Source organism: Micrasema longulum, unplaced genomic scaffold (assembly GCF_059751315.1).
Source record: "Micrasema longulum isolate JH-2025_06_02 unplaced genomic scaffold, ASM5975131v1 h1tg001954l, whole genome shotgun sequence".
Classification (NCBI taxonomy): domain Eukaryota; kingdom Metazoa; phylum Arthropoda; class Insecta; order Trichoptera; family Brachycentridae; genus Micrasema; species Micrasema longulum.
The window spans coordinates 316,963-331,738 of NW_028279128.1; the positions used below are offsets into that span (position 1 = coordinate 316,963).

Genomic DNA, 14,776 nt, shown 5'->3' on the forward strand with positions numbered 1-14,776 from the left:
TTTGGATCTGACCACATTTCTTTATTTGTGAGATAAACAGGCGAACAAACAATCATCGGATCAAATCCAACATACACGGTATCACCCAAAAAAGATACATAATATAAATAAAATATTTTTTTAAATTTTTATTTATTGCTAATAGCTATTATTATTACTATTTGTGAGAAGTTGTAAACAAATAACTGGTAGGTACTTAGTACAATGATACCTTCTTATTGACAATAAGACTTGATGATTATATTAGTGAGAGAATATCCATTGAAAGCAGAAAACTACAAAAGTGATGAAGTGCTCAATTTCGTACCCTTTTCAGACCTAAAGATTAAACGACTGAGAGAATATCCATTGTAAGCAAAACGTTTTTTGCATACTTTCTTTACACTGTAGATTTAATAAGTTATCTGTTGGTTTACCGCTAGGATTAGGTAGTTTTAGCATTATCCTCCCTTGCTCATTATGCGTATTATATATTATATTTGAATAGACGGGGTCTATTTTCAAGGCGCGCGGAAGGAATGCGGTAACGTGTTTTGACCCTGCTCGGTTGAGTTTCGCTAAAAATTGGCGCCTCGATATTCAGGAACATAATAACTATTTACAGTCGAACGTTTTTTAAAAATCCAAGCGTTGTGAACTTAGTAAGTGCCGGTCCGGCACATTGTCACAATTTACAGCTGCTTTTGTAGTTTATGAATGACATGCTTGTTTCAGGGGTTTTTACGGTTTTTTTTTAGATTTTTTAATATTCTAGGCTTATTTCAATACACAATAAACATTGCAAGTGGGTGATATCAAATGAGTTCTAGACCAGATCAGTTAAAACCTAACCCCTGTAAACAATTTCTGTATGAATTATATGTACACATATGTATTTACTTGTTTACTTAGTGATAATGTGCAATAGCGATTGTATAAAAAAAAACCTTTCTCTGGTATTACGAGTAACCCTTATAACGAGCAAATTCAAGTGGTCCCATCTTCCTCGTGGTAACCAAGTTCGACTGTACTTATATCTCTGTGCAAATATTTTATGCTGTTCTATACTAACGTAATTTTAAAAAGCCACGTACGCTAAATATCTACTTTTAACTTATTTTATATACATACTATCTTATTTTTTCTTTTTTGGTCTTATTTTTTATTCAAACCTCACAATTTTACATAGTGCATACACTCTCAGCCATCTTGAGTTTGCTTCTGTTGCTTGGAATCCTCGAAGCACAATTTATAATATATATCACAGCAAAATAGATTCCTGAAACTTTTGGATCATAAATCCCAAACATATTTTGAATCGTTCTAAGACTCTTCCTCCTTTTATAGTTTAACTTCCCTAACTAAACGGTGAAGAATTTCTGATCTGTCTTTTCTCTTCAAAATTTAAAATAATTTTATCGATAGTCCTTATCTCTTAGAGCGTATTTTAATCAATAATTGTCCCGTTAAGTCAATACAACAGATTCAATTTATTTGTAATCCATTACCCAAAAATTTAAGTTTAAAACTAACTCAATTATGATGGCTGCTCTATATTTTAAACTAATTTAGTCCCTATTAATTTTGCGCCTTAAAAAAAAACTTTTTGAAACACTCTAAAATTTGTCAATGTGTAAACAATGTATATAACTTTTGATATGTTTATGTTATTATATTAAGTAAATTCCGAATTGGTCTACTATATATATTGTCACCCTTTTGTTGTACTACAATTTAATATGCATGATTTTTATTTAGAAACTTCGCTGGTCTGTCTTTAAACCATATTTTATTTTGTTTTTTTATGTAATTGTCGACCGTTTGTTTCTGTAAAATCAATAAATATTATAAAAATCCCTCTTCATTTTTTTTCTTATCCCCAATCCCCAACCTTCTCACAGTGATCTTCTTTTCTTTTCTTATATTAGATGTTTTTTCCTTATTTTGTAGTATGTTTTATTATTTTATTTGTGAAAAACTTTTTTTATTATCTGCTGTTTTTCCTAATAAAAATAAAATAAAATTATACTAATATCGACTTTTTTACATCGTTTGTGTGCTGATCATACATAAATATATATTTTTCTTGTTATTTTTATTTTTCTTGTGTCCTATCCATATATTTATATTGATTTTTTTTGTATTACTTAACTCATTTTACTGTTATATTTTATATTGCAAAACGCAATTGTGCCGTGTAAAAAATAAATAAGTATTTGCAAATTCCGCCCAATTAATTTTGAACTAAACTCAACTGGACAGCGTCACATCATACTACCTCGTTCTTTCCTTTCCCCCTTAACGTAGACCCCGACTATACTTATCTACTTAAACAATAGTAAAGTAGTTTACACTAGATATAATGAGTTTTGAAAACCCCGTTATGATTTTTTTCCTTTACCTAATAATACGAGATACTTAAAAAACATAGGAACACCAGGTTCCCTTCGTCAGAATTCCCCTTTCAGCATCCAGGGATGCATAGGGCACTGCATTTGTGAACCAAATGCAGCGTATTTTGACCACCCGTCGCAAGAAGTTTTTGATTAGCTTATGAACAATGAACCATTGCAGTCTGAACAACCTTAAAAATTAATATTTAACTTCCTTCCTGCTAAGAATCGAATACAGGACCTCGAGAATAGTGAACGATTGTGCCAACCACTACACAGCGAGGCGGTATTACCTCCACTCGATTTTTTTATTCGGGATTTTCACCTGAGAGCGGCCATCGAGTAGAAAACATTCGTCCAAGGTTCTGGTTCTATTAACACACGGCACTGTATTCTTCATCCGTCTGGACGCAGAGAGGTTCCCAAAGAGCCATTTATATGATTCTTTCTAGAACACCTTCCATGCGGAAACTATAAGTATGCTGGTGACCTTCATCATCATCATTGCAATTGAAATATTCCCTTAAACCCCATTTGAAAAGTACATGCGGTGTATCTTGATCCTGTGTTACAGGAAGATAAGGTAATCAGTCTCACGCTTCATGTGACAATCCAGGGACAGTGAGATAGGGTAGTGTAATTCCACCTTACAAACAAATATTTCATGTCGACCCTTTCAAGCATAGTAGATGAACACGCCAACCACTACCCTACGAGGTGGACTATTCTCCTCTTGGTTTCCTTTTTCAGGATTTTTACCCAAGAGTAGCCATCGAATCGAAAACCGTTGTCAAGGATTCTGGTTTTGATTCACACAGAGATCTGGATTCTTTATTCCTCCGGACACCAGAAAATATTCATTTATTCATTAATATGAGCCTTCATATAAGTCTCTCTTCAATCCATGCCTCATGTATGATGATGGTCATTACGCCTGACTCCAGGCATGGCTCGTCTGTGGACAGTCTCCCTCCATCTAGAACGGTCTTGTGCTCTATTATAGGCATTCGTCAGTGATGATTCTGATAATTAAGTGACTATGCCGCTCCATCTTGTCGGTTGACGTCCACGCGACCTGACCCTTCGACACTTTTCAGGAGAAAAGTTTTCTCCAAACTATCAGATTTCGCCCTGGAAATATGTCCAAAGAACTGCAGGATTCTTTTCTCGTACATGGATGTTAGTCTTTCTCCTATGTCCAGTTCTTGGAGTATGGATGCATTCGTACATCTGGCCGTCCGCGAAATCCGCAGCATTCGCCGCCAACACTACATTTCGAAAGCTTCGATTTTTTTCTTTTCATATTCCCTCAGAGTCCAACACTCCACACCGTACATGAACACTGAGAAAACCAAGGCCCTTACCAGTCTCTTTTTGGTGTTGATGATTATACTGCGATTCTTCCTAATCTTCACCAGCCGACTCATAGCACTTTTGGCAATACCAATACGTTACCGTATTTCACCTTCACACCCACCACCATCGCTGATGAGAGAAATAAAATTGTCGACTCTTTCTAAGTTGCGCAATAAGGATAATGGTGCTACTTTATTAGATCGATCAATGATCATAAGCTTACTTTTGCTCGTATTCATTGAGGGTCCCAGGTCTGAACTAGCAGCATCTATTCGGTCAATTAGTTCCTTTATTTCAATATGTTTCGATACATATAAGTACATAATATGTAAATAATATAATTTTAAATGGATATTTATTCTAATGTTCTGTGAAAATCAACTCAAACAACAATTGATATTAACTTCACGATATACGATGCTTTATTCTACATTATTTGTGTAGTGCACTGGCCAAATCCTTTTAAAATGAAAAATGCTAAAAACGGCCACTTCGAACGCCACATGTCGTATGTGATACATAATATTGAATGAGTTTTGTAATATACATAATAAAGATGAACATATATACCTAGTTTTAAAAACTGTGAATATTTTGTTAATTATCTCTGTTTATTAAGTTAGTCTTCTTTGTTTCTTCTCTAATGTAAAAACATTTCAAAAAAGTATATTGTTAAGTGTCCTCGGCACGGGTAACCCCAGTGAGGACACATTATTTTAATTATTAATTATAGTTTGTAAGACAAAAATATGAATAAATAAATGAATAAAAATGTATACGGTATCCTATCTAAGAAAAATGTCTAATCTTCAGAAATGATGTCCTAAATACTAGTTTTCAAATAGAGAATCTTTAAATAATATTTGTAATCTGCAAGTTTGTTTTGGTACTGAAAAACGCGACTAGGATGTAAAAAGATGTAAAATGAAGTGTACTTTTTTGTACGTAGAAATAAGCTGAGGTAATCGGCCATTTAATCGTTCACTGAGAACGGGTAGGGCGCTTGGCGCATTTTATAGATTATTTTTTGTAGGAAGATATAAACGGTAGTCGTGATTTATAATAAATAACAATTATATTTTTTATTTTCCCGTAAATAATGTTGCTATAAAACATTAATATCGAAAGTCAAATATAATGGTGAGTTGTGCATATTCGCTTATTTGGAGGATTCGCCCCTGCCAGACACAGACGTAAGAAGTACGATAAAAAACTTCATTATTTGTCCAGCAATGACAATTTCTGTTTTGTTCCGTAAAATTTCTGATCGTTTCATGATTTTTTAGGCAATAAGTTTTATTTATACTCGTATAAAATGCATTGTTAAGAGTACTATCAGGTTTTTTATGTTTAGTACAAAAAATATGCCAATTTATTTTTTTTGGTTTTACGAAATAAATGTTTTATTTTTACGTTTGTCTTGTCTTATTCTTGTAATTTGTGTATTTAGTGTCTCATTTGGTTTGGTTGTTTTTATATATTATCAAATTTGAATTATATATTTATTAATTATATAAAATTTGTTAGAGTATTTTAAAAACTTTGGCCGATATTACCGGGTTTTGATAAAAGGCCCCAATAAAGTTTAATTTTGTATTGTCGTTCATTTCAGAGCCATTTAATTAAATGTTTTGATCGTCCACATAATATTATTTTATCACATTTGATTTTATTTCGGCCTTTACATAGAATTTGTGTGTATTTGATATTAAAGTACTGAAAAATAAACAAATAATGGTATGATATTTTTTCACCTTAACAACAGTTCAAGGGTTAATGAATTATATCACAGGTTACTTAGAAATCGTAATTTTATCGGGATTCAAACCTGGAACATTTCTTAGCCAGTTAGATTTCTTTGAACATGAGCAATTAGACGTTCAATACATAACATGATATGTATGAAAATTTGGATTTATAATTTCATAAAGATATGGCAATTATTATATATGCATATTTATTTATCTTCAAAACGTTTTGTGTTTTTTAAAAATATTTTGTAAAGAAGTTTTTTAATTCATACACGTCGATAGCCGGCATTATGAAATATACATTTTTACGAAACATAAATCAATATTGTTTTGAAAAAGTGGAAAGGAAAAGTGAATACAAAAAAGGCATGGATAAAAATTGAAAAAATATTTATTTCAATAATAATAAAATGATCAATCATTAATATGACATGTTTAATAAAATTTCATAATATTAATTTTATTTATAAAAGTTTTCTTAAGATTAATGACTTTATGCAATTTTTACATGACTTTCGCCCTCTGATAATAAAGATGGCGATTGCTTATGTATTGTTTTGACATTTATCCATAAAGTTAGATTACAACTACGTAATACGTAAATATGTCTAAAACTATTTTTACAACACTATTACAGTATCGCGCAAACCGCCTCCTGTAACGCGATCTTTATGGGAGTTTGAAATTATCAATGGTCAAAGAAAATTGGAATATTTGCGAAAAAATCAAGTCATCGAACTCAAATCGTGCTAATACTGAGTTGTAGTGCACTTCATGAACTGACCATAGACTTATTGATATAACTAACATTAATTTATGAGTTTGTCATTTACGTATTAAAAAATGACCAAACATTTTTTTAATAATAAACGATTACAGTTTTAAAAAAAATAAATATAGATTTCAATCATCTAACTATATTAAAAAATATTGGAACTAAAAAAGCTAATAATCTTTCTTAACACAATAACTAAGTAATATTTTAAAATAAAAACTCTCTTATAAAAATGTAACTATTAGAATACCACTTAACATCTTAATTATTCCCGGATAGAACATACGTGTTTGTCATGTAAACTTAAAATATAGGGATTTTATAGTTTTATTAATATTTTCAAAACAATCATGTTTATTTTATGCCTTAAAAAAGCATAATGAAATACAATATTTAGTGATTTAAAAATGATGAACTTTAATATAAGCATTTATTATTTAAATATTTTGAGTTTGTCCAAATGTTTGTAGGCAAAATACTGGATTTCATCCCCTAGGGAGTCATTAAGATTATTAAATTACCAAATGGATTCTCTAAAATGTTATCCGTCCCTGTAGTAATTCGTTACATTTATTATTTATTTAAAATATGTACGATAAATTGATAAAAAAAAGGGAAAAAATGCTAAACAGCAACGACGCCATTAAATGTAAACAAATTACATGTAAATTTGTTGCAACAGAGAGGGAAAACATTTTTGAGAAGAGAATATGGAAGTCTAGGCATTTACAGGGAAAAATTGTTTTCAGGCGTTGACTAGTAGGTGAATTGGTTCAGCCGGAAGAATCTCACCCACATAATAAATGTTTCAGCTTTTTAACTTCACAAAAGTCAACAGATGGAAGAGTTGAGGAAAGGTGGATATTTAAATATGGGCAGAATGGTGAATGTTGCACAGTGTGTAAAGTGGCCACTTAAACCAGCCAATGACAGGTCATAATCCCTGTAAATACCTAGAATTCCATATTCCCTTCTCAAAAATGTTTTTCCTCTCTGTCGCAACAAATTTAGACCTAAATAACTCCCTAAGGAGGAAATCCAGCCAGTCTGCAAACATTTGTACATACTTAAAACATTGTTGGCATATTATATCATGAAACAATTTTTTGTAAGATAAATTTCAGTTGCTTTGTCGATAATTTCCACCAAATCCATTGACCCATGGCAAGAATTACATCTTTGATTTATCTTTTAATCGCCTTTGAGGTAAGACTCCAGTGGATTTGGACCTTTTCTTTTCGACGTCGGGGATATGTTCGTGCCGCTCACTGCAACAACAAAAACTTTTAACAATATAATATTTAAAATGGGGGATATTTTTCCATGCCTTTGTATAACTGGTACGGCTTTTAGTATTTCAAATTGGCAACGTTTAACGCAAAGAAAAATTTCACAAAAAATAATTTATTTACAATATAATGTTAGATACAGAAAATATTTAATTTTCTCCCCAAGAAATATTTTTAATGATTTATTAATATTAATAAAATTAGTTATAAGTGAAATTATAATACAAGTCTAAGCAAAAAATTTTTTTTTGTATTTCGACTTGTGTACATAATTTACAATATTCATACACAAAAAAAGGGATCGAAATATTTCAGGGTGTGTTCGATAAATTTGACGATCCTAAAATGTTTAAATAAATATATCTGTCATTACTTTTATAACCAGTGTTTACTCGTATAGCCAATTGTATATGTTCATGACTGATTTTTTAAAACCATTAATTTCAAAAGTGAAAATTTATAAATTTGCTATGCGCGGCGCTACCTGGTCTTTTTTTAAAACTTCTTTTCTATTTTTCCCTCTTACCTTTACCACCCATTTCATTCGATCATCAAAATTCACAATAGCATAAGGTGGATTGATTTTTATTATATTGCGTATTTAAAAAATAATAATGATAGGTAAACGCATTAAGCAACACACCGTAAGGCCGACTAGTCTCCAGTCGATTTTATTTTGCAGGATTGTCAATCCATCTTCATTTTACCGTGCCGTGTGGATTTGGATAATATGTGTGAAATGGGCCTGTATCATTGACACTAGAGATAAAAATAATCTAATGAAGTTTCTGATTGAAAGATTAGTTATTGAACGAATAAAATAATCGAATGAATTCATGAAATGAATCATTCTCATTTTTTCGATTAATTCGATAAAGTCATTAATTTACTTATTTATTCATTCGTTCAGTCAGTCAATCCGTCAGTCATTAATTTATTCATTCACTCATTCAGTAATGCATAAATGAATCAATTAATTTCTTTAGTAGTTCATTCGTTCAGTCAGTCAGTCGTTTATTATTCACACATTCATTCAAACATTTACTAACGCATTACCTAATTCATTCGTTCAGTCAGTCAGTTGTTCATTCATTCATTTGTTCATCAACCAATTTTTTACTTAATTAATTTCATACATGTATTCATTCATTATTCATTCGTTTATTCGAATGATAATTCATTGTTCTAGCAGTAATCTGCATTCGGACTTTCACTCGAATGATTTTAGTAATCAATCAAATGCATTTGATTATTTGCATTCGAATGAATCATCTCAAAATGACATCGATTTGGTGCTGAGAGGTACATTGAGCATTAAAAATTCATGTGTTTCCAGATAACTTGATTTTTCACTAAAACCCAGGGAATTATTATATAATATATTATTACATAATGTTTGCCGGAAATCCAATACGATACATAAAACAGATAAATTAGTAGTACTTTGATTGTAATATTTAATTAAATAATTATTATCGTCAGGCTCGAATATTTCTTATTTTTTTCTTTTTTCTTGAGATCAAGAAACTTTGGTTGATTACATAATACGTTAAATCAACTTGTAATCAATTTTCAGTTATTTGGAGCTGCGTCACGTTATGTAACATAATATTAATAAATTATTTGAAAAGTATAAATATTAATACAGAATACAAAGTGTAATTCTATTATGTAGAATAATACAATGAATCTATTGACATGTGGAGTTATCAACTTGGATCGTCGCTAATATCGCCCTTGCGTACATCGCATATGTCTAGAGAAGGCGAACGATTACAAATATAGATTATGCATGTTCCACTGACATTGGATGCGGTTCTGTAAACTTGCACTTCTAACTACATATACCCATATTACATACTCCACCTATCCAAATATAGGATACAACCGTCACAAGCTGGCTGTTTAACTAAAGCTGGCGCGTACGCAAAACTTACACAAACGCATTTAAAATCTTCAGGATGTTAATTTGAAAAAAGGTTAAACTTAATTTTTACCAAATGCGCTTTCTTTTTAAAAGCGCATTATAGGTAAAAATGTAATATATCAACTTATTTTCATCATTTTCGACGAACGAAATAATGAAAAGGCTAGTTTTCTGCCGCCATTTTCGGCAAAAAAAATTTTTGGGAGCGACAAGTTGGCCACGCGCGATGGTGGGGTAGTCATTGTTCCGCTGAGATAGCCTGCCTGTTTATCTCGGTGGTGATGTCTCGGGACAATGTTTTGTCCTGCAAATTGCTGTTTACACGTGGGTAATGGCCAAGTCCTGTGCCGAGTGTGGTGTCTGTGAATAAGCGCATGGTATGACGTCGTACGGCATAGACATTATGAAAATACTCTATGTCCCTCTTTTTCTGAAAATGAGTTTTTTTATAGTCTAGAACTAGAATGCGAAATGGTGACGGTTGTTTTAAGTATATAAATAACGAGATTTATTGTTTATCAATAAATTTGAATACATAATTTCTCCAATATAATTTGAACGTAGTTATGCAGAAAGCAGCCAGTCCACATTTTGAAAGAAGAAAAAAAAGAGATATTGGTGTTATCGAATGCAGTAAGGTCAATTCTATGTTTTGCTAAAAACAACCAGACCGCTTTCATACAAAAAAAAAATTGATAATTACCTTCTAAAAATAGTGTCGATCACAAAAACGGAATTTCTTAATTTGCAGAAAATACCCACAACACTAGAAAAATTTTACGGTACTTTAAAAATGATTAAATCTGTTCAAATACATAATTAGATTCTTGTTTGTAATATTTAAAAAAAACTAATGTATTCACGGTTCATCTTTTGTCAAAATCAAAAACATGTCATACTGTTGTGTAAATTTAAATATTCACTCTTTTCATTAAAGTGCTATTATTTCAGTTTCACTTTTCAATGGCTGGCTGCTTTCTGCATAACTACATTTATTAGTACTGTGCATTTTAATTACACAGTATTAATTATAATTATAATGAACATAAAATATTAAATAAAAAACATGCTTGTTTAAAAATAAATAGTCGTCATTTTCATAAGTGATTGTTTTTTTCGCTTTAATTCAAAAGAGATCTTAAAAAACATTTATTATAGTAACTTATCATACCAAGATTTTTTCAATTAATATTCGGTACATTAAGAATGTTTTTGTGTAAGTTTTACGAAAGCGCCAACACTAGATAATCGACATCTACAAGATTTGATTAAATGAAAAAAAAATTACAAACCAGTGTTTTTAATCCATAGCTTAACACTTTGAGTACCGGCCGAATACACATAGAATTTACCCTGTGCCCGGCCCATTTTTGTGAAATTTCATGCTTTGTGAAGGGTTTTTTAAAAGTGCCATAATGATACTAGGTTAAATCAATTGAAACTTCTCAGATTTATTTGAAATAATAAAATAATTTTTGTATAATAGTTTTGCCAACATTGGCCTTTATGGAGAGCCACATTGCGCATTGCAATGTTCGCACATATACAGGGCCTCACTCTTTTTTTTTGTGCTTTGTATCCCGGAGCCGTGTAAATACGTGATTATAATAACCATGCGCTGTGTCCCGGTCCCGTGTTTTCACGTGGTTTACCAGCAGCAAAAAAGTACTAATAAAAGTCACTAGATGTCAATAAAATGCTCTTTTTAGACAGCTGGTAAACCACGTGAAAACACGGAACCGGGACACAACGCATGGTTATATAATCACGTGTTTAAACGGCTCCGGGATACAAAGTGTTAATACTCATACATCGAATATATATTATTATATTTTTACTTTAAAGAATCGCAGCGAAATTCAGACGAACGCAGAAGCATTTTGTGTTTATTTTATGACCATATCATTAGCAACAAACAAAGCAATGTTTGTTTATGCCACGCACATAAACGCGTCTGAGCGCGAAAGAGAAAGATATTATTTTCATAATGCGTATGCCGTGCGATGTCATACCATGGGCTTATTCACAGATACGACACAATGTGTTTGTGTAAGTATTGCAAACGCGTCAGCTTTAAAAAATCGACCAGGAGCTCAATCACAGATGGCTATCGACATGCTAAAAAACGTGCTAAGTATTTGAGCAATCACCACGAACAATCATGAACACGCTGAAGTTATCGCGGTCGCGTTGCAAAACGAAATTCAACTTCGGTCAGTTCAAGAGGATTGGTTGAATCTCGCACACGCCTTCTTTCAATTTTTCTCGATGCATTTAGCCGGCGGTCGGCAAGCCAAATGTTAAGAAAAGCAGTCGCCATAGTAATTGTTTGTAACTTGAAAACGAAATAACAAACCGGCACGAGATTACACGCGTGTTGACTTTTTTGATTTGACGTTTGACCACGGACTACGGATACGGAACGGCTATGGCGTTTTGCAACGCGACCGCGATAACTTCAGCGTGTTCATGATTGTTCGTGGTGATCGCTCAAATACTTAGCACGTTTTTTAGCATGTCGATAGCCATCTGTGATTGAGCTCCAGTACTCATTTTCAAATTAAGTCGATACTTATAACGGCTATTAATTATTTATTCAATATTACACTCGTTTACATATTTATGAACTTATTAAGGCTTTTTAGGCTGTGCTCGTGTTATGCCATAATGATTAACAATAAAAAAAATACGTAGTAAAATTAATTAAATTATAATAAGATGTGATGCAATAGACTACCAATGCAGAAAAACGAAGTAAAAATAATAAAATTTCAAAGAAGATAACATTTTAAAAAATCTGATATGATTATGAAAATATAAATTATACAAATTTAGTGACATACATAATCAAATATACAAAATAATAGTACTATTGAAATCAATTGAAAGTAATACAAAAACATAATTATAAATGATAATTAAAAGGTACGTCACATTTTTATTTTACATTTTTACAGTATGGAATACTTTCGAGTAAAAAAAATAATTTTGCACTACTTATTAGTAGCATAAAAAATATTTTTAAGTTTATAATTTGAATTCCCGCGAAAATAAATATTGCATTTGTCACGCCCCTAATACGTCACGATTCGTGTTAATTTTCAACTTTGTTTGAAACCGTTCAAATTTTTATTGAACGTCGTCACGAATCTTGACGTAACAATTATCAATTAATGGCGCGTTTTTCAAGTGACGTGTTTTTTTTTAAATTTCTTTTTTAAAACATAACATTGGATAACAATATTTTACTCAGTATTTTACTAGGTTTTTTTCAATATGCTTTTTGCTATACACATACATGAATTTTTTTACTATTTTTTTATTTTTATTTATTTGTTTTTGCACCACAACAGGCCAGGAGGCCCAATTACAGTGGTGAATTACATCACAGAACACCCAGGCTTGAGAAAAATTTCTTAATATTTTTTGTGTTCTCACCGGGAATCGAACCCGGTACCTTCCGTGCGTGAGTCAAGCGTCTTGACCACTACACCACGGAGGCCGCCAACTATTACTTTAAATATGTTTCTTATTGTGTATTTTGTTTTATTTCGCATTTTACTGAGTTTTTCAAATATTTTTATATGCATATTTATATATTTTTAATGTTTTTTACAATGTTTTCACTACATTTATTACTTTGTTTTTACTATGTTTTTGCTTCGTTTTTTTACTACATTTTTACTGTTTTTACTACATTTTTTACCATTTTTTAACTCCATTTTTACTTTGTCGTTTATAACTGTTTCTATTAATTGATTACTGTTTTTTATATTTTTTTGACTGTCTTAGAACGGGGTAAATAACCCTAGCTAGGCATTTAAAGCAACTTTGTATAAATTATAATTTTGTGTATGTAATATAATATGATAATAAATAAAATAAATAAATAAACAAGCTTAATTTTACCAAAGCATTTACTGATAAGTCTGATTTTTTTCTGGAAACGTTTGAAACATGGAAATAATAGTCTATAAAGAAAATGAATCTCGCTAGCTAAAATACATATTTGATTATTTTTTTAAACTGAAGAATTACTGCAAATTTTTCGAACTACAGTTCAGCTAACCAGCTCATTAACTTAACTACATATTTAAAGAAAGTAAGTATAAAGCAATTATTTTTCCATAGGGAATACAAACCCGTGTTTGTATCAAAAATAATAATTTAAAAAATCTAGAATATTTAGTTGTTGGTAACGGTAACTCACGGGAGTGAAATGTTATGCTACTAAAATGTTTTTTTTTTATTATTGAATCCGCATTCACTTCGAAAAACTTTTGTTCATATATTTCTTTATATTTTTTTTATTTCTATACCATATAAATTTATTTGTTTAAATTTAGAAATTAATTAGTGAAAATTTCTCCTCTCTAGGGAAATCTGCTCTAAGGAGGATGTGCAGTTTTTAAAATTAAATTTTGCATAAAATATTTCACATGTAATTATTATATATTTTTATTTTTCTTCTACGTAATTTACGTAGCTTGTATTCGAGTCCAGTTTGTTGTCGGTTTATTCATTGCTCTCGCTTTATAAGTTTTTTAAACGTTGTTTTCAATTGATAGAATTGAGGGTTTTTCACTCCACTGAAGGAATTACTGAGATATTTGCGAAAAACTTTGAAAAAAGAATTGTAAGATTTCTAATTATGCTTCACTAACTCAATGGAGAGTGCTTGGAAAGTTTGCGGAGCCAAGTAGTATAGTTGAAATTTGTTTTTGCAAGATTTAGAGACGGTTTTGAATTACGCTATTATTTAGGTAATGTAGATTTTTAAATACAGTTTTTTTTTGGCTTCAACAACTAATTTTCCGTTTTCGGCAAAGATTTCTAAGTTTGCTTTTAATACCCTCAGTTGCTAAACAGTGACTAGTTATAGAAGATATTGTAGCAACACTATAGACGTCACACGCGACGTCGCGCGCCAGGTCCGAGCGACGGACACGAAGAGAAGCGTTTTGGTTGTGTTCGGTGACACACGTTCTTTAGACAAAAACTTGATTTAATTTTAATTGTTACGATTTTATATTTTTCTTAACTACTTTTTTTACGTTTTACAAATGAGATTCCTTGAGTTATTTTTAAGTATTTCCATTCTCTACCATATTAAGTTTATATATTGTATCTTTTGTATTGATAAAAGATAATAAAACTGAAAGTACTTTTACTCTATCTGTAGATTACACATACCATGTTAGTCTGAAAATTTATCCAAAACGAGCGTGAAGTATGAAACGTTCTCACGGGACGATTTTTATGGAACGGTATCAACGCGGATAAATATTTAGCAATTTATATGGAAC

General features: G+C 31.1%; 1 protein-coding gene across 1 annotated transcript in view; it reads right to left on the reverse strand.

The window, feature by feature from the left end:
• Positions 1–7,304: 7,304 nt before the first annotated feature.
• The window catches only part of LOC148273444 (SPARC-related modular calcium-binding protein 2-like), a gene marked incomplete at its 5' end in the record, with an annotated part of 38,388 nt that continues 30,916 nt past the window's right edge, over positions 7,305–14,776 (reverse strand). The window contains one exon of the mRNA XM_088238704.1: positions 7,305–7,522. Coding sequence (XP_088094830.1) covers positions 7,446–7,522 — 77 coding nt within the window. The remainder of the gene's footprint in view (positions 7,523–14,776) is intronic.